The sequence below is a fragment of the Chlorocebus sabaeus genome, chromosome 11 (genome assembly GCF_047675955.1).
Source record: "Chlorocebus sabaeus isolate Y175 chromosome 11, mChlSab1.0.hap1, whole genome shotgun sequence".
NCBI lineage: Eukaryota > Metazoa > Chordata > Mammalia > Primates > Cercopithecidae > Chlorocebus > Chlorocebus sabaeus.
In genome coordinates, this window is record NC_132914.1 from 6,362,522 (window position 1) to 6,389,986 (window position 27,465).

The following is a 27,465-nucleotide window of genomic DNA, read 5'->3' on the forward strand; positions in this document are numbered from 1 at the left end:
ACCCCTCCCTTAGATGAACATCTTCCATCTTGTGAAGCCCTTACTAAGACCCACTGGGGGCACCCAGGACCCCTACCTTTCCCCTTGTGGTCATCTGCTCTCCATGAACACTCCATGAACAACTGGGCATTCTTTTGCGCCCCTTTACCTAAAACTCTTTCAGAGTGACACCAAACTCCTCTAGGCTCAAAACGAGTGGCCTCCTAGGACCAAGCAAGGAGCCATGGTCCCCTCTATCCCATCCCTTCTTTTCCCCATGAAATTGGCCCCAATCAAATGCCCCACCCAGCACAGGGCACATTTACCTGCATAGTGACATTCATTCCATATTTATTTCCACTCTACCACAAGGCTGCCATCACAGATATCACCTAAGCACTCTGTTCTTCCCACTGGAACCCGCTCCTCACGGCAAGGACAAGCTCTCCTCCCCTTCCTCTACCTTGTAGCTGACTGATGCTCAGGCTGACTGAAAGACCGGAACATATAAGCACTCTTTTCCGGACTTTCTGACACCAAACTATTGCCCCTTAACCTTTTCCAAGATACATCAGGTATCTCCCCTACCCTACGTTCACAGACCGAAAAGAAAAAAAAAAAAAAAACCAGCCACTCGGCTTTATGCTGCTAGCATCCTCCTTCCTCATACCCCCACGGCAGGTGGAAAGGTCGAATTCAGCAGCTATTTGCCACACACAGACACATGTGCGCAGTCTAAAGATGTGGCCAGCTCCTCTGTCTCATCTGTGCAACCATCGCAGACTGCGCGCCCATCTGCATGGCTTTTAATCACTGGAAGGGCTGGGGAAAGAGGAGACTTCTGGTAAGGTGACCTCAGAAGTCCCTACTTAATCGTAATTTGGGGACAGTGACCATAACTAGGGACCCACTGAGACTGGAAGATGAAACACACAGCACCATAAGGAGGGACGGCGGTCATCAGCCTGCAGGAGAGGCGGCTGATTTAATAAAAGAGAAGAACTTTATCAAGGCTTTCTGCTCTCTCAAAGATCACCACACACAGGCAGGCCAGCGCCCTGCTCATCAATTCAGGCGGGCAGGCGGTGAAGACAAAACTGAAACTGCAACTACCAAGATCTTGGTGGGAAGCAGAGAACACTGTGTGAGTGCAGGGGTCGGATTTCCTGAGGGAAGTCAGGGGGCGCCGGGGAGGCGCGGGGGCGGGACATGGGGCTTTGGGAAGCCCGTTCGACAGAGGGCAGGAGCCATTCAGGAAAGGGGTCCGGGACACGTGGCTCTGCAGTCACTGGCTGGCTGGGTGTGGCAAAGCCGCACGGATGTGACACAGCCCCGAAGCGCCCTGAGGGACATCACCCAGGACAGACCGTTCATCCCCGGCAGGGCAGGACAGGGCAGGACGGGGCAGGGGGCCGACTTACTGCACGCGCTGTGGTCCGTCCAGCCATACAGCACCATTCCCTCCTGGGCACAGGTCCGGGCGTACTCCAGGAAGGCAGGGCACGTGCACTCCAGCTCCCCAGCACACTCACACGAAGTCTTCTCACACAGGGCCACGAAAGGCTCGGGATCCACCAGAGGGTGGCAGCGGGCAAACACCGAGGTGCTCTTCAGAAGCTGGCACTGCTCCCACAGGCCCTGCAGGAAGAGGGGCCGCCTCAGCGGTATGCTCCCTTAGTGTCTCCCTGAGTGTGGTGCCGAGACTTAGCCCTGCTAGGAAAACCAAGGCAGCTCCCTCAGCATCTGGGACAGGCTGGCACCAAGCAGATGCATGTGTTCAATGCACCAGCCCATCGACCAAGAAAAAGATGCTGGACCCGTGCAATGTGAAGTAGACCAAGGCTAAGGTTATATCCTAGACTGAGTTCTGGAAATGCAGAGTCCAAGGCCCTGGATTGCCATGGTGGGCAGTGTCCTAGGAACGGACAGAGGATGGAGAGAAGCACCAAGAGCACTGGCCCTGGAGTTGGCCTCAGGGGCTGCAGAGTCCAGGAACAAGGTCAGCATTGGTTCTGCACTGACCTGGTCAGCTCCCCTCCCTGACCTTGCCCTTCCTCACTATGAATGAGGGGATGGAACAAGGGGCTTCATAAAGTGAGATTCCTGGGTCTCACCCTAAGAGATCTGAATTCAGTAGTTTGAGGATGGAGTTCAGCAAGAAGTTTTTTTGAAACACTCCCCAGGTGATTGCTGAGGCCAGACGGGACCAGTTTCCGGCAGCAACAGCATGCACGGATTCTATGGAATGTCCCAGACACATTGCAGCAGGCATGAGTATTCTTGGTTCTACTTCTTTGTGGATGCCCTCATCCTGATAACACAGGCAGCTTTGGAACTGTCATCACTTCCTACTTCTGCTCACTCACGTAGGTCATATAAACGACCCTAAGTTTTACCTAGAAACATCTCTCCATTCTATGTATTAATAACTCTAAATACACCTTTTCCCCACAGTGTAACATCTCTGAAGTTGGAGTGCATCTTAGGACGGCTATCATATTTGAACTGGCAGCCTTTCGTTTCTGAGCGATAAACAGAACAATGGTGCGTCTTAGAATCCATGATGTCTTTCTTAGCTTTGGCACAACAGACGGTCATGGATGTACATGACCCCCATGATTTCTTTCTTGCATGACTTCTCGGAGGCGTAATGCATGCTCTGACTGACAAAGCTGGGGGTTCGTGAAAGGACTTATGATCTTCAGCTAAAAAGAAAAAAGTGCAAGAATATCTCAATGGAAGGACTGAGTCCTGAAGGGTAAACTGGAGCCAATCGGTGTTTGGAAAGGGGACAGTAACAAAGAGGAAAGAAACGACCCATTTTGAGAAGGAAACTCAATCAGCTTGAATTGTACAAAGGGTCTCCAGAGCAAGTCTGTGTAAATCTACAGTCGGGGCCAGAGGCCAGGCCTATGGGCCTCCTGTTTTGTGGCGCCACAGAAAGCCCAGAGGAATAGAAACCTGACTCCATCTGCTCACCATCCTTGAAATCCAGTCTGGCAGTACAGGGATCTTGGTCCGAAGGAAATCAGTGTCCTAGCCCCAGTGCCTGGTGCTAGGGCCCTGCCCCTTGCTAGGCCTCCACACATTCCACCCTCAAAGCCAGGCAGGCAGACCAGGCACGGTAGCTCACACCTGTAATCCCAGCACTTTGGGAGGCCAAGTCGGGCGGATCACTTGAGGTCAAGAATTTACGACCAGCCTGACCAATATGGTGAGACCCCATCTCCACTGAAAATACAGAACTTACTGGGGCATAGTGGTGCAGGCTTGTAATCCCAGCTACTCGGGAGGCTGAGGCAAGAGATTGCTTGAACGGGGGCAAGGGTGGCAGTTAAAGTGAGCTGAGATTGTGCCACTACACTCCAGCCTGGGTGACAGAGCCCCTGTCCCCAAAAAAAAAAAAAAAAACCCAGGTTCTCCTTGCACATTCGGAAAGTCCCCACCGGCACGCGCTGCTGAACCGTAGAAGCGCAGCTGGCAGGCTCACGGGGACGGCCATCAGCTGCTCCGCGTCTCAGGGCCAACAGCAGCCCCTCCACGGCCCTGCCTTACCCAATCCCCTTCTGCCGGGCCAGTACCTGCCTCATGGCTGTGAAAAGCCTAGGCCTAAGGCCCAGCTCTGCCCCTTACTGGTGGTGGGGACTTATGCAAATCAGTTCACCTGGTCAGAGAAGGATGTCTTAGAGAATGACCTGTGGAAATGACCAGAGTCTCAGACAACCTGGTGGGGCCATGTGAAGACGCCACAATGCCAGCACCACGCAGGCCAGCCATGAATGCAGGCCACTGTTGTGGGTCCTGGGACCACTTAGGTCTCAGGCGGTTACATGCAGCCTTCCATTGGTCACCCTGAGCATTTTACACGAGGGGAAGCTGAGGCTTCTGAAAGCAATGGCCAGGGAGATGGTAAGAGGTGGGCAGGCCTGCCTTGGCCTCATCATGACTTCTACAGCCCCAGATTCAGCCCAACGTCTTCCCCATGCTAGTGTGTGAGCTAGGCTGTTTACTCAACCCCTCCTCCTCTGCAAAACGGGGGAGAATAGTAACAGTTCCTATGTGACAAGATTACCGAAGCCTGAACAGAACATGCACGCAGAAGACTTACCTTAATAAATGACCCCTATCATCATCTCCTGGCCACCAGAGAGCCCCTCCAGCCACTAGGCTTACCCACTAGAATAGTGAGCAGGTCCCCAGCAGGACAGAAGGACACCTTTGTCCTTTATTTCCCCTTATCTCCATCTCCCTGGGCTATACTGAGATGAATGGTTGCCAGGCAACATTATCAATTCTTAGTATTTTGGGTGCTCCTTAGGGAACAGAGGGGCTGCTTTTGTTCATCTTTTATTTGGGAAGTTCATACTCCTCCAGAACGAAGTGAGTTTCTAGTAACAGGGAGGGAACCTCTCTTCTTTGCAATAGGCAGAACTTGCTATCCTCGCTGCCAAGTTGGGGCTCAGGGAAGGAGACCAAGGCCTGTGTCTTTCCCTCCATTCTGCCATGCTGCCTACCCCATCAAAAATTGCCATTCAGGGAATTAGGTCACTGAACTCAGAGTGCAGATGAGGGTGTCCCAGAGAGGGCCATGTGCTCAGGCTCTTGTCTAGCCCTTTCTCCACCCACAATTTGAAACTAGAGAAAACCTCAGAAAGGCACTCCCTGGGGTTTTCCTGGTCACTGCTAATGACTGCTGCCATCACCTGGGCTGTAGCACAGTGGCTAAGAGCAGTCCCTGCACCACAGGACTAATTCCTACAGGTGCAGGCACAGGCACAGGGACCAGGAACCAGGGATTCCCACCAGCAGGATGCAGCACCAGCCAAGGAAAAGAGACCCAGGAATCCAGGCACTCCCCCTTCTCAGCCGTGGCGAGACACAGCCCAGCATGGCCCATATCTCCAGCTTTTCCAAATCACTCTTTTGCCACTCAGAGGGATAATGGGAACAGTACCCCAGCACATTTCCTGGGAGGTCCCTGGAGGTAGTAAATGGCTTACAGAAAGCCTTAGCAAGAAGCGTGTTTCTGATGACTTGCCTGCAGGATGGGAATGGATTTCTGCAGAAACAGCCACCTCCCTTCTTAGAACAATTCCTTTGGCCTCCACTGTACAAACCTCTGAAATCGCCTAGGGTTTCTTTCTCAGCAGAAACAGAAGATAAAGCTGTCCTCCCATTTTGTCCTTCAGTCTTCCTCTGGTCAGGCTTGGCCTGAACTTTGTCCACCTGAGTGGTCACAGTCTGAGAGCCAGTCAGGACTTGCAGAGGTCTGCCCAGCACCCGCAGCTGGATCCGCACTCACCTGCAGCCATACCACATGGCATGTTTAGGTGGCTATCTCTGCTGCTCTCAGCTTCCTATTCTGCCACAGGTAGCCCTGCCAGGCCAGACCAGGTCCTGAAACAGGACACAAACAGGTCCAAGGGCTGGGCGCGGTGGCTCAAACCTGTAATCCCCGCACTTTGGGAGGCTGAGGTGGGCGGATCATGAGGTCGGGAGATTGAGACCAACCTGGCTATAACATGGTGAAACCCCGTCTCTACTAAACATACAAAAAATTACCCGGGGGTGGTGGCGGGCGCCTGTAGTCCCAGCTAGTCAGGAGGCTGAGGCAGGAGAATGACGTAAACCCAGGAGGTGGAGCTTGCAGTGAGCCAAGATCACGCCAATGTACTCCAGCCTGGGCAACAGAGCAAGACTCCGTCTCAAAAAAAAAAAAAAAAAAAAACAGATCCAAGGAGGAGTTGGCATTTTGTACTCTCAGGCTCGTGGCAGAGACCCTGGGAGGTAGGCAGTGACCAAAACATTCATTCAACAAGCATTCGCAACGTGGCCTCTGGGTCTCCAGCAGGGTGTCCAAGCCCATATAAAATGCAAGTCTAACTATGTATGTCCCACCCTGGCTGACAGGACAAAGCTCTAGCTCATTAGGAGACAGCAAAGCCAGGAAGCTCACCCTTCATGACCTGACCCCAGCCTGGCTCTCCAGCCTTACCCTCCCTGCTCCCTGCCTCATACACGGTGACAGGCTCAAGGAATGGCCATAGAAATCAAACAGATCCCCCTCACATGGCCCAGCAGGGGAATCTGCCCTCTGCCCTCCCACATTTCCCCCTCCTTTGGCCTCCACTAACTCCCACCCCACACTTCAGATCAACAGCCTCCTTTTCCAGGAAGGTTTCTGAGAGGTCCTACTCCCCACTCCTGCCAAGTTAGGCATTATCACAGCCCTCTGGGGGCCTCTATTCTTATACTGAAATGGTCCATTTCTGTGGCCATCTCCTCCATTTCTCTGCAAGCTTTTCAAAAACAGGAGCTGTATTCCCAGGGCACACATGGCAGGCAATAAGGATGTGCTGAATCAAACCTAACAGTGATGAACACAGACAGGAGTAGGTCATGCCCTCCAGCTCTTAACTGGCATTCAGTCTACCTGACCCGGGTGTTTCCATGGGGATGTTTGCATAACAGCCTGAAGACCTGGTCCTCACCTAGAGGTGTCTTCCCAATACAGCCAATGACAGCAGTAAGAAACTTGCAGCTGAGACGCCAGGGAAGGCTGCCTAATAGGAGGCAGTCTGCACAGGGCCCTGGATGCAATATAGGACTGAAGACTGCAGGACAGGAGGGAAGTCATGCCAGGTGAAGCCAATAGCATAAGCTCAGGCAGGAGGGGAAACAGGGTCACCACGGCTGAGCCGAGCACTGAGACTCCAGCCCAGTCTTGCCAACAGATTCCCCAAGAAAGGCACATCTGCCCTGAGAGGCTGGTCCACGTCTGTGGCCTCAGTTCTCCCAGCAGGTAGTTACAGCCCCCATCACAATCAAACCCAGCCAAACTCTCGAGTAGGTGTCTACTTTCTGCCTGTTCCTGTGCCCTCAGAGCCTTCCGTGTGCGTTCCTGCCTGCGTGAAGTTCTCACAGGCTCCTTTCCCACACTCCCAGGTTCTGCCCTCCATGTGGCTTAGAAACGGCTCTGCGTGCCCTCTTTTCCTGTGGGAATTGGCAGTCATGCACACCAGTGGGTGGGGTGGGCAGGAGCCAGGTGAGATGCCTAGGCCAGGCATCTCTGGCTCTCACCGTCCACTCAGTCATGGAGGGTTGCTGACTCACAGGGCTCCCTGGCCAGAAGGCCCTCCAGATTCTCCGCCCACCCTCCTGCGTTCAGGAAAGGCTGAGGCAAACTCACCTCCTCTCCACAGTTGACCTCTCTCCTAGCCCACCTAAAGTACTTTCAGAGACCACCTCATCACCCCATGCCACCAACGGGCCCTTCAGAGGCCTGAAGGTGCCTCCAAAGAACACAGCTCTCCTCAAAGGCTGACGGACACCCTTTCAGATTTAGAAACTGAGACATGGAATGAGTCGAGAATTTACTAGGTGATTTTTTTTTTGAGATGGAGTCTTGCTCTGTCACCAGGTTGGAGCATAGTGGCACGATCTCGGCTCACTGCAACCTCCGACTCCCTGGTTCAAGGGATTCTCCTGCCTCAGCCTCCCATGTAGCTGGGATTACAGGCACACACCACCACGCCCGGCTAATTTTTGTATTTTTAGTAGAGACAAGGTTTCACCATGTTAGCCAGGATGGTCTCAATCTCCTGACCTCGTGATCTGCCCACCTCGGCCTCCCAAAGCGCTGGGATTGCAGGAGTGAGCCACCGTGCCCGGCCTAGGTCAGTGGTTCTTAAGGTGAGGTCCAGGGATCGCCTAGGGATTCCTAAGATCCTTTCAGGGGTGCACAAAGTCAAAACTGTTTTTATACTACTAAGATGCTATTTGCATTTTTTCCTCTTTCACCAGAGTGCAGCGCAGTTTTCTGAGACCATGGGACGTGAGACATCACAACAAATTTAAATGCAGGTGCAGATATGAGCATCCAGATAATGTATCTGAAGCCAGACAGCAAAGAGATTTGCAAAACTGTAAAACAGTGTCATTTTTCCCCCTAAATTATTTTGTTTGGAATTTATCGTTCTTTTTATTTAAAAATGTTTTTGAAATGCACTCTCGCTCTGTCGTTCAGGCTAGAGTGCAGTGGTGCAATCTCGGCTCACTGCAACCTCCGCCTCCAGGGTTCAAGCAATTCTCCTGCCTCAGCCTCCTGAGTAACTGGGTTTACAGGCACGTGCCATCACGCCCAGCTAATTTTTGTATTTTTAGTAGAGACGGGGTTTCACCATGTTAGTCAGGCTGGTCTTGAACTCCTGACCTCGTGATCCACCCGCCTCGGCCTCCCAAAGTGCTGGGATTACAGGCATGAACCACTGCGCCCAGCCTAAAAATATGTTCTTTACATTAAAATATGAAGCTTGTTATTTTAAAATGAATCAACGAATTTGTTTTAAATTTGTGTTTTAATATCTAATATGGTAAGGATCAAGAGAGATGACCCACATAAACAAAATCTCTTTAAAGTCCTTCATTATTTTTCAAGAGTATACAGGGGTCCTGCGACTAAACAGCTGGAGAAGTGCTACGCAATTGTTAAATTAAGTTTAGCCAAAACTGCCTCCTTACATATTTTAAGTTAGGTCTAAAGGTTTCTCCCTACATAATACATAATGAACTGTAACCTAACTGGAGGGGCAAACACACCGTAACCTCCTCCTGGGGCAGTCGCAGTTTTGGCCGATCAAAGGCAGCCCACTGTTCAAACCATGTTCTAATAAGGCAAACGTTGTGCTGTAGCCAATCCAGCTGTCTCTCTCTCTCTCACTTCCGGTTTCTGAAAGTCACTTTTCTTTTTCTGTCCATAAATCTTTGACCACGAGGCAGGCCAGAGTCTCTCTGAGCCTGTTCTGATTCGGGGGCTGCCTGATTCATGCATCATTCTTTGCTCAATTAAACCCTGTTAAATTTAATTTGTCTGAAGTTTTTCTTTTAACACTAGTGAAGGGGTGACCAAGAAGGGGTGCAAACCCTGAGTCCATTTCAAACCACAAATTACACGGTTTTCCATCCTGCCCTTCCGCTCCTGTTTGTTAACAATCAGATTAGAAGAAGGGGTCATACAGCAGATATAGCTCAGGTTTTAGAAGCATGGTTGGGCTAGAATCTCAACCCTTCGCTTTTTTCTTCTTTTTTAAGAAAAAGTCTCGCTCTTGTTGCCCAGGTTGGAGTGCAATAGCGCAATCTTGGCTCACTGCAACCTCTGCCTCTTGCAACCCATCACTTTGAAAGTGTGTGACTTAAAATTATCTCGGCCAAGTGCAGTAGCTCACACCTGTAATCCCAACACTCTTGGAGGCCAAAGTGGGCAGATCACTTGAGCCCAGGATTTCGAGACCAGCAATATGGCCAAACCTTATCTCTACAAAAATATCCAAAATTAGCCGGGCGTGGTGACACGTGCCTGTACTCCCAGCTACTAGGGAGGCTGAGGCGGGAGGATCACTTGAGCCTGGGAGGCAGAAGTTGTAGTAAGCCAAGACTGCATCACTGCACTCCAGCTTGGGCAAGAGAGCAAGACCATTTCAAAAACAAAACAAAAAAAAGAAAACAAAATTATCTCACCTCTCTGCACCCCTATTTCCCTACCTGTGAAAGAGGGGGAGAGTGGGAGAGGTTGAAAGTCATCCAGGATCTATTCTCCCCTTCTTTGTCACAGAATCCTCAGTTTTCAACTCCCCCCCAGCCCCTGCCAGGCACAGAGGTGCTGGGAATAAGATTCCATTTCTCAGCCTCCCTTGCAGCCGGGGGCAGCCGTATTACTAAGCAATGCCCAGAAGGCTATAAGCAGAGGGATCTCCTGCAACCTCCACAAAGTGTCCTCAAAATAAGGGACTGCTTCTTAGTCCCTTCTCTTTCTACCGCAGGAATGTAGTTGTGATGCCTGAAGCTTGAGCTGGCGTCTTGGTACACGAGGTACAAGCCCTCACTGGGGACAACACAGAAATAAGACAGAGGGACCCTGGATCCCAACACCATGAGATCTTGCATGGCCCTGACATCCTACCCCAAGCTTCTTTACATCAGAGATAAACAAACTTACATTGTGTAAGTCCTGGACTCACAGCTGAACCTACTCCTAATTGACAGATAGCAATAACTGGACCAACCCTAGACGGTTTCTGCAAAATGAAATCGAATGAGATGACACCAGGAAATCAAATGCTTGTAACTATTCTCATTTGCCTGCTATCCATGCTGGCTCCTCAGTTCTCTGCTAAACCATTCTGGCAGGGATGCAAAACAAGAGCCAGCCAATTTGCACACTTCCAGCCTCTGCCTGGCTCCAAGGCCCTGCATCAGCTCCTCCTGTCTTCTTTCAACTCCTGTCCGCGATGCCAGAAGCTGCAGGAGAGCAGCTGCCCCAGCCCATCCAGCCATGACCTCACCATGCCTGGGTTGGTGTGCAGACCCAATTGTGACCCATCTTAATCACATTTCCAGTTCATTAAAGAAGACCAGGCATCTTCCCTGGAGACATCAGGCGGGTGCAGGGGAGGAGGAGGGAAAGCAAGCACATCTCCTCAGTGGCAGGCAACAGGAGGAGAGAAAGCAGAGCCAGAGATCTGAAGCTTAGCTATTGTGTTTGCTCCCAAGCAGCTGACAAAGGAGAAGGGAGGGGGACATTCCTAGGACTGAGTGAACAAGTCTAATACATAAGAGTGCAATATTGTTCCACAGGCCCTGATCTTTCTAGCTCTGGGGTGGGTGCCCTGCAGCGGCCTCTGGTAGATATGGAGGCTCCTGGAGCCTGAGCTGCTCCAAAGTAGTGGGTTCAAGAATTCACCCTGCAGCAGGGAATACCTTCTCATGGGTCAGCCTGTAATGATGGGTGGGGGAGGGTAGCTGATTCTATTTATAACTTCTGGCTGGCCTAAGATGCTCACCCGCATTCCAAGATTCTGACTCACAAGGACCTGGTGAAACAGGTTGATAGATTTCCACCAAATGGATGGTGTCTGCAGAGCTTGGCATTCCTCTAAGACAGTTGGGGTCCAGTGCTCATGAGAAGCAGGGAAGTCGGCCATGGAGCTCTCTGAGGGACCCTCTTTACCTTCTCTCCTTGGTGCTCCTGGAGGCATCTGAGCAGCTTCCAGGGATTAGGACATGCTGGCTGGAAGCACAAAGACAAGGCACCATACCCTGGTTCCCAGTCTGGGGCCTACCGAGCTCTGGGGATGGAAAGCAGCCCTTTCCGCATCACTCACCCATCCTGCTCCCAACAAGAAAAGAGCTTCAGCTCTGACAGGAGCTAATTCCCCTAAACTGTGCTATCACTTACCATTCACTCGGCGATTTGTCATTTACTGACCCCAGTCTTTCATGGTTTAATTTCTCTTATGTGTCTTGTCCCTTAGTCTATCTTGTATCTCCCAAGCCATATGAAACATCTCAATGAATATGCACTTACGGGCACCATCAGATTCTTGCCCATTCTGTTCCTCACCAAGGAAAAGGGAAAGGGACCCACCTAAGAAACTGTTAAAGGATTTTGAGAACATGATGTTAGGGAAGCCTTTGAACTGAATGCTTGGGTACTGGGACCTTATCCAACTCTCCTCAAGGGCTTGTCAAATTAGTAACGTAAAAGGCCAAGTTCTAATAAGAACACATGGACACAGGGAGGGCAACATCACACACCAGGGCCTGTCAGCAGGGTGGGGGACAAGGAGAGAGACAGCATTAGGACAAAATACCTAGTGCATGTGGGTCTTCAAACCTAAATGATGGGTTGATGGGTGCAGCAAACCACCGTGGCACATGTATGCCTACATAACAAACCTGCACGTTCAGCACACATATCCCAGAACTTAAAGTAAAATTTAAAAGAAAAAAATTTTAAAAAGACCAAGTTCTGTGTTAACTCAAGGGAAATCTATAAAACCCCATGGTAGCCACTGACCTCTGCCATGAGGTTAGACCCCCAAGGAAACAGTGGCCAAGGTGACCACTGTTTCAGCACAACCACTGACTCCCTGCCCTTCTCCCATCCTGCACTCAGGTGAGTGAATCTGCTGTAGAGAAAGGGTACCTATCCACGTGGGGGTTCCATGGAGCTCTGTTTACCTTAGAGAGGGAAGACAGAGGCAGAGCAGGAAAGTCACTCACACAAGGACATGCAGAAAATTGGGCCAAACCAGGGACTGCCCCCTGGGACCTAGTAAAGCACTTGAAGTCCTCATTCCTTAAGCCTATCAATGACTCAAAAATGAGACTTGAGAGACAGTTCTCACCAAAACAGAAAAAGATACGTGTGTACTTATTGCAAACCGCAGCTCTGAGCTCAGTGTCACTGGGGCGTAGTGGGTGGGTACATCTGTAAAACCAGGATCATCATCTGACAACTAACTTCTCCGGGATCCTACGTTCCAAGGGTCCTTCCTTGAGATCTACTGACCTTCTCTGGGCCAGGCTCTCCCCTGACAACTGGAGTCCATGAATCACAACTATGCTACCAACCAAACAAATGGAACAAAATTGTTCCCAGTCTCCAAGTCCGTTCCAGACCAAAACTGCCAATTAAGTGAAAGGAAGAGGCAAGGAGGAGTAGGGAAGGCAGAAGTGGGCCTAGACGGTGAGACCCAAGTCCGCTAGGCTTACATCGCCTCCCTCCATGCCTGTGAACTTCCCTTTTAGTGTCACCATGAGGAGGAAGAGCAGAAAGGGTTGGTACGTCCTTTGCAAATAAAAGGCGTGGGCAATATTTAATGAGAACATGAAGAGTGAATTGCTTTGTCTCTAACAGAATGGGTATTTTCTGTGCCTCTTTGGGCTATTGAGGAGGCATGTTGCAATTATTCAAAGTCAACATGACTGTTTAAAATGTTAGCTCAAGCAGGACAGGTGATTTCCTGGGAGGAAGAGGAATTACAGGTGAGCCGCATGCTGTTTCAGAGGGGAAAGAGTTCTACAAGATAATGGAGAAAGCAAGAGAATGTGAAGACATGGTCAATGAAAATAAGGCTTGTGTTCACCCAATGAACACCAAATTCAGAGACCAGTGGAAAACAGTAAATCTGAGGCTATTCAGTGACTGACAGGACTGCAAGTGATGTGAGCTCCCAAGCCAGACCAGGAGAAACCAGACCAAAAGCACCTGCTTCCCCAGTATTCAGGGACACGGAAGGACAGGGCTTTAGCTCTAAATGGGCATATGATGAAAGAAAGAATTTACCAGGGAGTCAAGGAGGGCCCCCTAGGGCTGAGGTCTGCAAGATGGCTGGGAAGCACCCAGCAACGGTGTCTCAAAGACTTAAAATTTTTTTTTTTTTTTTTTTTTTTTTTGAGACAGAGTCTCGCTCTGTCACCCAGGCTGGAGTGCAGTGGCACAATCTCGGCTCACTGCAAGCTCTGCCTCCCGGGTTCATGCCATTCTCCTGCCTCAGCCTCCCAAGTAGCTGGGACTACAGGCACCCGCCATCATGCCCAGTTTTTTTTTTTTAAAGTAGAGACAGGGTTTCACCATGTTAGCCAGGGTGGTCTTGACCACCTGACCTCATGATCTGCTCGCCTTGGCCTCCCCAAAGTGCTGGGATTACAGGCATGAGCCATCGAGCCCGGCCAAGACTTAAGTCAAGGTCACAGCATAACCTGTCTACCCAGGCATAGTTTATGGAGCGCATTCATGCAGCAGGTAGGGGGTTCAATGGATATCTGCTAGACTCTCAACCAACTCTAAGTTTTTATAAGCCTAAGGTTCCTAACATTGATGAAAAGAAATTTCTTCCACTTCAGACAGCTGTCGGAGGTTGATGCTGCCAATGAATGATTCACCACTGGTAGATAACTGGTGCACCAGTTTCTCTATAGAGACTGATCGTCTCACGGAGGTGATCCTGAGCAAGGAGACGATGGTCAGAGACTGTGCCTTCCTGAGGAAGCCAGGCCAACACTATGTGTCATGATGCGAGCCGCACACAGTCCACACAGTGGCAACACACCAAGTGACTACTGTTCGTATGGTAGACATTGTACATGTATATACATGTACATTGTACGTTCAATTATGTTTGTCTCGACCGTTTCCCGGCAGGTGGTGGTTAAGTTTCTTGAGAAAGGGGTGCCTTTGACGGGGCACAGTGGCTCACACCCGTAATCCCAGCACTTTGGGAGGCCGAGGCGGGCGGATCACGAGGTCAGGAGATTGAGACCATCCTGGCTAACATGGTGAAATCCCGTCTCTACTAAAAATACAAAAAATTAGCCAGACGTAGTGGCAGGCGCCTGTAGTCCCAGCTACTCAGGAGGCTAAGACAGGAGAATGGCGTGAACCCGGGAGGCAGAGCTTGCAGTGAGCCAAGATCACACCACTGCACTCCAGCCCGGGCAACAGAGCGAGACTCCGTCTCAAAAAAAAAAAAAAAAAAAAAAAAAAAAAAAAAAAAAGAGAAAGGGGTGCCTTTTTCTAATTAGCAAAAGCATGGTATGAGCTGGATGCAGCCCAAGCCCAGCGCCCCGGAGCCTCGGGCATCCTGTTGCAGACAGGACTACAGGACAAAGCCAAGATCCCTTTGTAAGGTTTAGTCTTTGCTGGCATTCCCCCGACTGACCGAATTTTTTAAAAGTGATCTAAGGGTCTTTCTTTCTCAAATGTACACTTTGTGATAGTTACCTGCAAATGAACATCAATTATCTGAATGTTCATAGCTTGGGGCTCCAGACTCCAACCATCCTGCCTTCAGTTTGAAAAGCCAAAAAAACTGCAAATTTGCATGCAATCAAACAAGGCCATTATCAGTCCCAACGGAGACAGGCATTGGGTTTTGTTGGCATAACAAGGAAACGTTCGTTCCCTAGGTATAACTAATAAGTAATATGACCTGGCTTTCAGAATGAGCTGACTCCTTGCTATGCCCTAAAAACACAGACAGTAGCAGCAGATTGATTCTGGAGGCTCTCAAGGAAAGTTCCAAGGTCAGTGTGAACTCCCCGACAAAACACTGCCACCCCAAATGGCCCTTGGAGCCACAACAGCAGACACTCATAAACGATGCCGCATTTACCAGACCGGACTTCTGAACCTGAGGGCCCTGTGGGACTACACAGGCTGTGAACAATTCAAAAGACCACATTAATCACCTCCTGGGAGACAAGTCGTCGTGCTTCCAAGCCAATGAAAAAGCCTCGGTTGTGGGCAAACACTATCTGATTGGCTGAGGACAAAGCAGTCCTCTCTTCTCAGGTAAACAACTGAACCTGGTAGTTCTGAGCTGGGAGGAGCTTGTGCCTCTGGGAGGTCTCATGTGTTTGTGGCCTCAGCCTAACACTACGAACCTGGTACCCAGTTTTTTCAGCTGTTCCCAGGACACTGGTTAGTAAGGACTTTAATGCACCCAGGAGACAAAGCGAGTAGCCAGGGCACAGCTGGAGCCTCAAAAAGGTGCCCCAGGAGACAGACAAGGCTTCTCTCGCATTCTCCCTCCCCTTTGTCTCCAGGAGACAAACCTCCCCGTCTCCCTCCGCAACCCAACCTCAGGATCAGGTTCTCCACTTGAGAATCCTGTCTTTGCCTCCCCCACTCAGTACGGATAAATGGGGTCATTCCTTTGTGTTTCGAGGGTAGGGGGACATTTGTTAAGTACTTGCTCTGCACTGGGCTATGTTTGCAAAATCAAATGAGACCGAAAATCAATCCTTGAAGGCATGTTTCATTATCAGAGGTACCTCCATGGCCACCCTGACCCCACCTCACCAGCTGAGGCATCCACCACCTCCCCTTCATCTCACCCCTGCCCGGAGAACACTGAAGGGCAGCCGAGGGTGATCCACCCAACGGCACAACTGTACATTTGAGAAAAAAATTATGAAAATCCGTCCTCTTACACAGTACCTCGGGCACACTCAATTTGAAATCCATCAGGTTTCGCAAGCAGCTCTAGAAGGAGGCGCTTCCTGTCACTTACCCACTTGGATGTGTGGAGATGTTGGGCACCCTGCTTTCCTTCTAACCTCAAGCTGCGCTCAGCTCCCCAAAAGGAATGGGTTACAGTTGTGGGGGGAAGGAGAAAAAGAATGAATGTTGAAGCTTGCGCTTAAAGCCCGGCGTGCGCTTGGCCTGCTTCTGCCGGCTCCTACTGTCAAGGCAGGGGCACTCTGGTGGAAAACACAGGACAGTGGGAGAAGATGGGGAGCCAGCTAACTCCTCCTCCTCCCTCATAACAGTTCAGCCCCACTGGGCTAAACTCTATATGTATAATCCCTCTTACACCTTTTCAATGACCCAGCAAGTACTATTTGTTTTACAGATGTGGAAACTGAGGCTCTACAAAGGCACATGTCCCGCCCAGATTCATAAAGCCAGTAAGTGAGCCGACTCAAACCCGCACCCTTAGCACCACGCCACGCCGAAGCCCAGGGTGAGAGAAACTCAAAGGGCTATCAAGGGTATGGTTCAGAGCTTTTACTGGAAAGAGAAGGAAACTCCTCCCTTCCACGAGACAGCACCCTCCCCTCACGTGCTAGAACTCAGTCCGCCTTTGTTAGTGCCACTACTGGGCGAGGATCCAGGTGATGCAGACTTTGACGGACTAATCAGAGGACCTAGCACCACCAAAGTCCAAGGGAAACAACACCTGGTACATTTTGGAATGTACTTGTTTATAAGATTGTTCATAATTTAGGCAGCTGAATTTAGTATCAACTCAGAATATTTTTCTGGGTCTGACATATTCCTTGGTCAGAGGTCAAATTGTTCCATGAAGATGAAAACTCACTGAATGAATAACCAGCTAAAATGAAGCTTTCTCATGTTACCAAGGGAGGTGGGAACAGGTAGGGAGGGAGGCAGGTGATGTGGGTGTGCTTTATTTTGTTTCTGGAATAGGAGAGGGCTGGGTTTCTTTACTTGTGTGCTTAGATATGTCAGATTTCTACAAGTAAAGGAGTCAGGATTATTGTGGAGGTCACAATCCCTACAGAAATACCACCAATTTCCATTCATCCACCCATCCAATATTTATTAAGACCTATTATATACTGTCTGTCTAGCCCAATCCACAGAAACACATAATGAAAGTTTTGTTTTTTGGTTTTGGTTTTTACAGACAGGGTCTCACTCTGTTGCCCAGGCTGTAGTGCAGTGGTGCAATCATAGCTCACTGCAGTCTCCACCTCCCGGGCTCAAGTAATCCTCCTGCCTCAGCCTCCTGAGTAGCTGGGTCTACAGGTATGAGCCACCGCACCAGGCTAACAAAGGCTTCTAAGCACCTAAAGAAACCTTAAGAACCTGCAGAGCCCAACTCCCCAAGAGAAACACAAGGGCCCAGAAATAACTTGAGTAACCTGCACCAATGTGACCAGAACAGGAAAGGGACGGAGTCAGGCAGGGCATGAGTCCTGGTTCTGCACCTCACTAGCTGGCGACTTTGGGCAGCTACTTAACCTCCTATGGCTTTGTTTTCTCATCAGATGAGCAAAATCACAGAGCACCTGCCCTGCTGCCCTGCTGAGGGGCTGTGCACTCGGGTGACTGCAGCAGGTACTCACACTCTGCAGAGCTGCCTGTGCCCAAAGGCAACTGTGGCCTGTCGAGTCCATCATGACCGTGGTCCTGGGTATAGGCAGGGGTCACCCTCTTTGTGCATGGTTGTAGGTTTTGAGAAAAATAAAATCCTAAGCCCCCCTACCAACTAAACCGACTCCCTCTTGGCCAAAGGGACCCCCGAGAAATGTTAAAACTGAGTTCCTGGCCATGATAGGATGGGAGGTTGAACACCCCCCTCCTTATACACTCTCACTAACTGCCATTAGATTTTCTTTCCTAAGAGTTAAACAGAACCAGCCCAGCAGGGACTCCGCTCCCTTTTTGCGGGTTATTTTTTTTCTTTTGACGCAGGGTCTCAATGTTTTCACCCAGGCTGGAGTGTAGTGGTGCAATGTCAACTCACTGCAGCTTCCGCCTCCCAGGTTCAAGCTGTCTTCCCGCCTCAGCCCTCCCATTAGCTGGGATTACGAGTGCACCACCATGCCAGCTAATCTGTGTGTGTGTGTGTGTGTGTGTGTGTGTGTGTGTGTGTGTGTATACTGACAAGCATTCCTTCCTGGTAAGAGACCACCAACCACGGAATGGCTCTGGCTGATTTACAGAGGCTGTGTGCAAGATGCCTGTGTCCTCCATTTCACCTTTTGACCTAGAGGCTAATTTTAATGCATTTAAATGTTAAGTCTCCATCCCAAACATGGGACATATGTAACATATTTGCTTACTGCATATGCAAATGCCTCCTCCCATTATGAATATTCATAGCTCCTCCTATAACCTGTTAAATACGTATACTGAGTCAACACTTTTGGAATAAGTTTCTGTTCCACCCTTTTCCCCCTTGAAGTGCCTGCTGCTTTCAGTTTCTATCAGAGGCTACACTTCCCAGCCTGCAGGATGGCCAGCCTACAGGCCACAGCTCTTAAGAAAAACCTTCCTCTGTAAGTTTATGAACCTTGTGATTCTTCAGCTGACATTTTGGACAGTGTGGTTGCTCTCCGGATGAGGGCAGGGAGGTGGTGCTGTCAAGTACAGCAACTTTAGAGAGCGTATTGGGGCACAGTGTAGGTGCCCATTCAGAGCCTGAGGACTCATCCACCAGCTGCCCAGTGTTGGCTGCCAAGGGCTCACCACTGACGCATTCCTCAGGAATGGCCCTCAGTCCAAGGAGTTCCGCCTCCTTACTCAGGGCAGCCCACGTCCAGTGACCAACAGGGGCCACTCCAGCTCCTTGAAGGATTAGCTGAGGCCCCACTGAAGCTCTATCAATGCTATCACATGGAGTTCAACTTCTCCCTCTGCCCAACTCTGCTTCTCTCACTTCCTTACCAAGGCTGCTCAAGAGCCTCCCCAGTAAACCCCCTGCATACAAATGTTCCTCCCAGGGAGCCTGACTCACAGCACCACCGAGGAACCTTGCTCCTCAGATGACAAGTCTCTGAGCACAATCCCAAAAGGGCAACCCCTGTTCCCCACAGGGGTTCAGCTTCACAGCTGCACCCACCTCCCCAGCCCAAGTCAGCCTGATCCACAGTGGGAAGGGAATTATCCATTGAGTGGGGTCTTGCCCCACATAAGGCATTCTTGCCCCAAACACGCACACAGAGAGGCACAAAGACCATCTTTACCTGTGGTAGGTGAAGGCAGAGTGTGGTCCTGGCCAGCCCTCCCCACCTACCCCTTCTCTCCAGTGTGAGGTCCTGGCGAGTGAGATCATGAACAGCAACCCTGATGCAGAAAGAGCTGCTGCAGGGCTACCTTGTAAGTGACAACAGGACTCAGTGGAATGGGGTGGGGTAGTCCTCCCAGCCTTGCCAGGCATTAGCACACACAGGAGAGAAGGCCATGTGACCATAGAGGCAGAGATTGAAGTCATGAGCCCCAAGACGAATGCCACTACCACCCAAAACTGGGGGAAGGAAGGAACAGATTCTCCCCTAGAGCCTCTGGAAGGGGCAAAGTCAGCCAACACCCTTGATCTGAGCCCAGGGAAACTAAATTTGGACCTCTAGCCTCCAGAACTGGGAGAAAATAAATGCCTATTGTTTCAAGCTATTGAGTATGAGACAACTTGTTACAGCAGCCTCAGGAAGCCATCCTGCCATCCAAGCCGTGTCGCTTCAGGCACAGCCTCTCGCTCAGACTGCCTTCAGCGTCTGCAACCGTGAAGTAGTTTTCCTCCCAGCTGATTTGATATGAGAGGAGGCTTTCCCTCCTATTTCAAGTTTACAACAGTCACTTAAAGTGGCTTTTGGCTGGGCGCAGTGGCCCACGCCAGTAATCCTAGCACTTTGGGAGCCAAGGCGGGTGGATCACGATGTCAGGAGATGGAGACCATCCTGACTAACATGGTGAAATCCCGTCTCTACTAAAAATACAAAAAAATTAGTTGGGTGTGGTGGTGGGCGCCTGTAGTCCCAGCTACTAGGGAGGCTGAGGCAGGAGAATGGCGTGAACCCGGGAGGCGGAGCTTGCAGTGAGGCGAGATCACGCCACTGCACTTCAGCCTGGGCGACAGAGTGAGACTGATGGAGGTATTTGGAGGGCACTGGAGTCTAAAACAGAAAAGCATAGTTACTTATTACTATGGTTCAGCTGTATATGTCCCTCCAAAATCCACATGTGGAACCTAAACTCCAAAGTGATGTTATGAAAAGGTGGAGGCTTTGGGGAAGTGATTAAATCCTGAGAGCTCTGCCTTCCTGAATGAATTAGTGCTCTGATAAAAGAGGCTGATGAGAGCACTTCAGTGTGTTTTGTTTTTTAATTGAGATAGAGTCTGGCTGTGTCACCCAGGCTGTACTGCAGTGGTACGATCTCAGTTCACTGTAACCTCCACCGCCAGGGTTCAAGCAATTCTCCTGCCTCAGCCTCCTAAAGTAGCTGGGACTACAGGCACATGCCACCATGTCCGGCTAAATTTTGTTGTTTGAGACAGTCTCGCTTTGTCGCCCAGGCTGGAATGCTCACTGCAAGCTCCGCCTCCCGGGTTCACACCATTCTACTGCCTCAGCCTCCTGAGTAGCTGGGACTACAGGCGCCCGGATGGTCTCAATCTCCTGACCTCATGATCCATCTACCTTGGCCTCCCAAAGTGCTGGGATTACAAGAGTGAGCCACAGCACCCAGCTTCAGGTCACAGCAAGAAAGTCCTTGCAAGACACTGAATGCAGGTACCTTGGCTCTCGGGCTGCCCAGCCTTCAGAATTATAGAAGATAATTTCTGTTCCTTAAAATCACCCAGTCTCAGTCATTTGTTATAGCAGCACAAACAGACTGAGACACTACACCAAGTCATTAGCCCAGTCCCATTTTTAGAGCTCCAGGCCCAGAGATGTATTAGAATTAGAGTTAACCAAACTCTAGCCACAGTTAGTTTTGGAGGAAAGGACCCTGTGTAAGTCTATTCCTCTCCCAGATGGAAGGATATGAGACTGAGTCCTTCTGTCTTTTAGATCCAGAAATCACACATCATCCAGGTGCACCCAAGCCAGGCGACACCCACCTTCTGCATTTCCCCAGAGATGTTGCACGAACTGCTGGGAGGAGATGCCCGTTCACACCACTGTTCTCCACTGCTCAGAGCCCATGAGTTGGCAAAGTCATAGGGGTCCGAGGTCACAGTTCCTGTGGACGAAAGTTGCAGGAAAATAACACTTCAGTTATGCCTGTCCTAGAACTTCCGAGTGAAAACTCTAGGATTCGTGGTGGCTTTGTGTTTTTTGCTTTCATTTTGTATAAAGAGACAGGGTCTGGCTATGTCTCCCAGGCTGGAGTGCAGGGACTATTCGCAAGTGCAGTCCCACTACTGAGCAGCACAGGAGTTTTGACCTGACCCATCTCTGGCCTGGCTGGTTCACCCCTCCCCCTCAGGCAACTCGGTTGTCCCCCGCTCCCCAGGAGACCCTCCATTTTGACACCAAGCTTAGTGTGGGCACCTGATCAGTATAGTGCTCTGCAGCCCAGAAGCCCTGGGCTCAAGTGATCCCCCCCTACATCAGCCTCCCCAATAGCTGGGAATGCAGGTGTGGGCCACCACACCAGACTCTAGGTCTGTTTTTACCTGAATCAAACTTGTATTAAATCAAACAATAAGCATGCATACAGTGCTCAGCCTAACACCACAGGGCATGGGCGTCAGAGCTCAGCAGACGCTTGGAGACTGAAGAGGGAGGGAGGGAGGGAGGGAGGGAGGGATGGTTACAATTACAATGAGGGAGATGAGGTGAAAGATGCTGAGGACGTGTCCTTTCCCTGTCACTTCTCCATGCCTTCACGTGCCTTTCTCCCTCCATGTGGAATGTTCTCCTCCCCGTTATTGCCTTAACTATCTCCATTCCTTCTTCAAGATGCAGCTCAAGAACCACTGCCTCCAGGGAGCCTTTCTGAACAGCTCCACTCCCATGTCTCAGCCCAGCCTGCGTGGGTGCCCCTTCTCTGTGCCCCATGGCACCCTGGGCATCCCTCTACCAAAACACGCATCACCTTTGGTTTGTGTTCTTTTTGCTCATATTCATCCTTCATTCAACTGTGAGCTCCTTACTGAAGGGTATGGCTGTGTCTCTCATCTCTAAATTCTTATAGCGGATTATGAATGCTCAAAATATTTTTGCAGAATGAAGCTAAGAACATGACACGGAACCTAAGCCCAGTCCCCAAGTCACTGCATACTCCATGCTCTCACAGCATCTGTGCTTTAGTACTTACAGTGCTCATGCTACTGTCAGCTACTCACAAAAGACCGTGAGGGCCTCATGGACCTACATGGCCTGGTGCAAAGTAATTGCCTAATCCGTATTACAAAGGCAGTATGAGACTACTACCTTTGCAGTATTGGGATGAGCAGTTTTTTGCATAGCCAAGCCTGAAAGAGTGAAGTATGTCTCAAGGTCAAGAAATCATTTTGCAAATAGTAAATAAACTGTCCCTGGGGGAGGAAAATATGAGACCTTAGAATATAGTCAGTTGGTATGTGGGGGTTTGATAGGCAGAAAAAGTTCCCCCCCACCACCAAAGATATATTCACTTCCTAATCCCTGGAGCATGTAAATATTATCTCATATGGCAAAAGGTATGCTTAAGTTAGGGATCTTGAGAGGAAGAACTTCTGTTGGATTAGTTGGGTGAGCCTAAATGCAATCATCTATTATATCCTTATACGAGATGGGTAGAGGCTGGGCACGGTGGCTGACAGCTGTAATCCAACACTTTGGGAGGCCAAGGAGGGTGGATCATAAGGTCATGAGATCAAGACCATCCTGGCCAACATGGTGAAACCCCATCTCTACTAAAAATACAAAAAAATTAGCCGGGCATGGCAGCACGTGCTTGTAATCCCAGCTCCTCAGGAGGCTGAGGCAGGAAAATCGCTTGAACCTGGGAGGCAGAGATTACAGCGAGCCGAGAATGCGCCACTGCACTCCAGCCTGGTGACAGAGCAAGACTCCAGCTCAAAAAAAAGACATAGGTAGAGGGAGACGGGCAGAGACACACACAGAGGAGAAAGCAATGTGAAGACAGAGGCAGAGACTGGAATGATGTAGCCGTGAGTCAGGTATGATTGCAGATGGTGGAAGAAGCTAGGAACAGATGCTTCCCAAGAGCTTCTGGAGGGAACTTTGACCCTCCCAACATGGTTGATTGCAAACTTCTGACCTCTAGCACCATGAGAGAATAAATTTCAGTTGTTTCAAGCCACCGAGTTTGTCGTAATGTGTTGGTAGCCACAGGAAACTGATATATGGGAGAAGCCAAAGGCAAGAGAACTTAAATTTGTGGCATGTTGACTGTGTGACAGACATTGCGATAGGTACTCTCTGGGTACTCAGTCATTCCATATCACAAAAGGTTTTGAAACTTTCTAATAAACCACATTAAGGAAGAGACAGAGGCGGCTTCGTGTGTTGTTGCCTGAGCAAAGCCCTTCTATGACCCTGTGTGATCTGGGCTGATCCTAATTCCTGACATGCAAATGAGGAGTTAGACTAGATGACCTCTAGGGTCGTTTTTAGCCCTGACCGTCTATGAAGTGAAATTTTACGGGCTAGATCTGAAATGAGACATAGGCTGTCCAAGAGATGGAGTTACAAATATTCTTGCTCAGAGAAAACTCGAGAGCTGGAGTAAAAACCAAGCTGAGCAGATTCCTAGAAGTCAAGAAGCAAAGTTAACTGTTTAGGGACAAATATTGTTGAGTCTTTAACAACCAAAGACAATTACACCCCCAATCCTTTGAGGATGGTTTCTGAAATATCACCAGAGTCCTGAATTTTTACCAACAAACACCAACACAGCATAGACCCCATTTTCAGTTTTTAAGCTTTAAAGCCTGGGAATATGAAAGATATATAAGGCTGAGACTTCCATTTCTAGTAATTTTACAGATTAGAAAACACTGAAACAGTTGCCACTACAATGGACAAATGCCCTACTGAATTCATAACTCACAAAAAAATATAAGAAATTTCAAAAGACAGGCCTGGCGCAGTGGCTCATGCTTATAATCCCAGCACTTTGGGAGGCCAAGGCGGGCAGATCACAAGATCAGGAGATCGAGATCATCCTGGTTAACATGGTGAAACCTCGTCTGTACTAAAAATATAAAAAAAAAATTAGCCAGGTGTGGTAGCGGGCACCTGTAGTCCCAGCTACTCGGGAGGCTGAGGCAGGAGAATCACTTGAACCCAGGAGGCAGAGCTTACAGTGAGCTGAGATCACGCCACTGCACTCCAACCCGGGCGATAGAGCAAGACTCTGTCTCAAAAAAACATGTGTGTGTGTATATGTGTATATATATGCAGTGTGTGTAGATATGTGTGTATATGTAGTGTGTGTATATGTAGTGTGTGTATATGTAGTGTGTGTATATGTAGTGTGTATATGTAGTGTGTATATGTAGTGTGTATATGTAGTGTGTATATGTAGTGTGTGTATATGTAGTGCCTGTGTATACATACATACATATACAAAGATCAGTTTGCTCTATTTCTGGGTCTATTCTGCTCCACTGATCTAATGTGTATATATATACACACACACATATATATGCACACATACATATATGTGTATACACACACACACACACACACACACATATACACACACACAAAGATCAATGGAACAGAGACCCAGGAACAGAGCCAACTGATCTTTGACAAAGCTGACAAGAATATATACCAGGGAAAGGACACCCTCTTCAACAAATGGTGCTGGGAAAACTGGATTACCATATGCAGAAGAATGCAACTGGACCCTATCTCTCCCGTATGCAAAAACCAATCAACTCAAGATGTATTAAAGACTTAAATGTAAGGCCTGAAACTATAAAAATCCTAGAAAATAACCTTGGGAGAACTGTACTGGACACTGGTCTAGGCAAGGAATTTCTAAGACTTCAAAAACACAGGCAACAAAAAAAAGACAAATGAGACTTCATTAAACTAAAAATCTTCTGCGCAGCAAAAGAAATCAACAGAGTGGAGACAGCTTGCAGAATGGAAGAAAATATTTGCAAACTTATTCATCCAGCAAGGGACTAGTATCCAGAATACACAAGGAATTCAAACATCTCAACAATGAAAAATAAATAATATCAGTAAGAAGTGGGCAAAGGACATGAATAAACATTTTTCAAAGGAAGACAAATATCTGACAGGAATATGGAAAAAAAATGGTCAACATAACTTGTCACGAGAGAAATGCAAGTTAAAACCACAACGAGGTTATCATCTTACCCTAGTCACAATGGTTATTAAAAATACAGAAAATAACAGACGTTGGCAAAGATGAGGAAAAAGGGGATCTCATACACTGTTGGTGGGAATGTAAATGAGTACAACCTCTATGGAAAACAGTATGGAGATTTTTCACAGAACTTTAAAAAAAAAATAGGACTGCCGGGTGTGGTGGCTCACACCTATAATCCCAGCACCTTGGGAGGCTGAGGTGGGCGTATCACGAGGTCAGGAGTTTGAGACCAGCCTGGCCAACGTTGTGAAACCCCATCTCTACTATAAAAAGTACAAAAAAAATGAGCCAGACGTGGTGGCATGCGCCTATAGTCCCAGCTACTCAGGAGGCTGAGGCAGAAGAATTGCTTGAACCCAGGAAGTGCAGGTTGCAGTGAGCCGAGATCGGGCCACTGCACTCCAGCATGAACAACAGAGCAAGACTGTCAGAAAAAAAAAAAAAAAAAAAAAAAAAAAAAAAAAAAAAGACTATCATTCAGTCCAGCAATCCCACCACTGGACATCCACCCAAAGGAAAAGAAATCAATATATCAAAAATATACCTGCAATGGTATATTTATTGTGCATTATTCACAACAGCAAAGACATGGTATCAACCTAAATGCCCATCAACAGATAATCAGATAAAGAAAATGTGGTACACATACACAGTGGAAGACTATTTGGCCATAAAAATGAAATCACATCTTTTGCAGCAACATGGGTGGGATTGGAGATCATTAAGTGAAAACAAACCACAGAAAGTCAAATATTACACGTTCTCACCAATAAGTGGTTACTAAAAAATGTGTACACACAGAGTAGAATAAGATATTGGAACTCAAAAAGGTGAGAGAGAGGGCAGCAGATGAGAAATTACTTAATAGGTACAAAGTATATTGTACCCTAAAAGTCCTGACTTGACCACTATACAATCTGCATGTAACAAAATTACACTTTTACCCCATAAATTTATAAATTTTTTTTTTTTGAGACAGTCATTTTGTCACCCAGGTTAGAGTACAGTGCAGTATCTTGGCTCATTGCAACCTCCATCCTCTGGGTTCAAGCAATTCTCCTGTCTCAGCCTCCCTAGTAGCTAGGATTACAAGCATGCGCTACCACCCCCAGGCTAATTTTTGTATTTTTAGTAGAGACAGGGTTTTGCCATGTTGGCCAGGCTGGTCTTGAACTCCTGACCTCAAGTGATCCATCCACCCCAGCCTCCTGAAGTGCCAGATGACAGGTGTGAGTCACGACACCTGGCCTTATACAAATTTTTCTTAAAAAAATTTTAAAAATATTTAAAAAGAAATTACATATCAAATTTTTCTCCTTTTAAGAGAAATAGACATTATAAAAGGCGATATTTTAAAATTTCACATACCTGAAAAATAATGAAATACATGAAGAAAACAGAACTGCCATTAGAAATCATTAAGGAATTCTGCCTCTAGGTATATCGTCAAAAGAATTGGGCCGGCCACAATGTGTACACGTATGTACACACATATAATTACATATACACACATATACACCATATATGTGTATTTACACACATACACACACGTATATACAGTGCAGCTAAAGTGATATTTAGAGGGAAATTTATAGCCCTAAATGTACATATCAGACAATAAAATCGGTGCTGGAGAAAACCAAAAAATAAACTATCATACTATTTTCCAATATGACACATTCCAACGAAAGGAACAGTCCATTGTTTCCCTGCATGTTTACCCGTTTTTGTCTTTTTGTTTTTTGAGACGGAGTCTCTGTCACCCAGTGCAGTGGCACAATCACCACTCACTGCAAGCTCCGCCTCCCGGGTTTACGCCATTCTCCTGCCTCGGCCTCCCGAGTAGCTGGGACTACAGGCGCCCGCCACCACGCCCAGCTAATTTTTTTGTATTTTTAGTAGAGAAGGGGTTTCACCGTGTTAGTCAGGATGGTCTCGATCTCCTGACCTCATGATCTGCCCACCTCGGCCTCCCAAAGTGTTGAGATTACAGGTGTGAGCCACCGCACCTGGCCTGCATGTTTACCCTCTAATCAGAAAGTGATTGGGTCATAAGGAAGATAGGTAACTTACATATAAGTGTTTAGCTTTGGCAAGGGAACATTACTAGTTGTATGTTTATGTAACTGAAATTAGAGAAGGTTGAAATATTCATCTTTAGTGTTTTCACATTATCCATATTACCTTCTATTGCTCGTGAACACACACATGCACACACACATGCACACAAACTAGCATCTCTGGATCATGTGGAGGACCACTCCATAGATTTTATCCACTCCACTGTAGTGGGCTGAGGAGGATCAACT

General features: G+C 48.6%; 1 protein-coding gene across 1 annotated transcript in view; it reads right to left on the minus strand.

Moving 5' to 3' along the window:
• Window positions 1–27,465, minus strand: part of VWF (von Willebrand factor) — a 166,457-nt gene that overhangs the window by 125,292 nt on the left and 13,700 nt on the right. Inside the window, exons 6-7 of the mRNA XM_073020414.1 lie at window positions 20,916–21,037; window positions 1,401–1,617 (exon numbers count right to left, since the gene is read on the minus strand). Of these exons, the coding sequence (XP_072876515.1) occupies window positions 1,401–1,617; window positions 20,916–21,037 (339 nt within the window). The remainder of the gene's footprint in view (window positions 1–1,400; window positions 1,618–20,915; window positions 21,038–27,465) is intronic.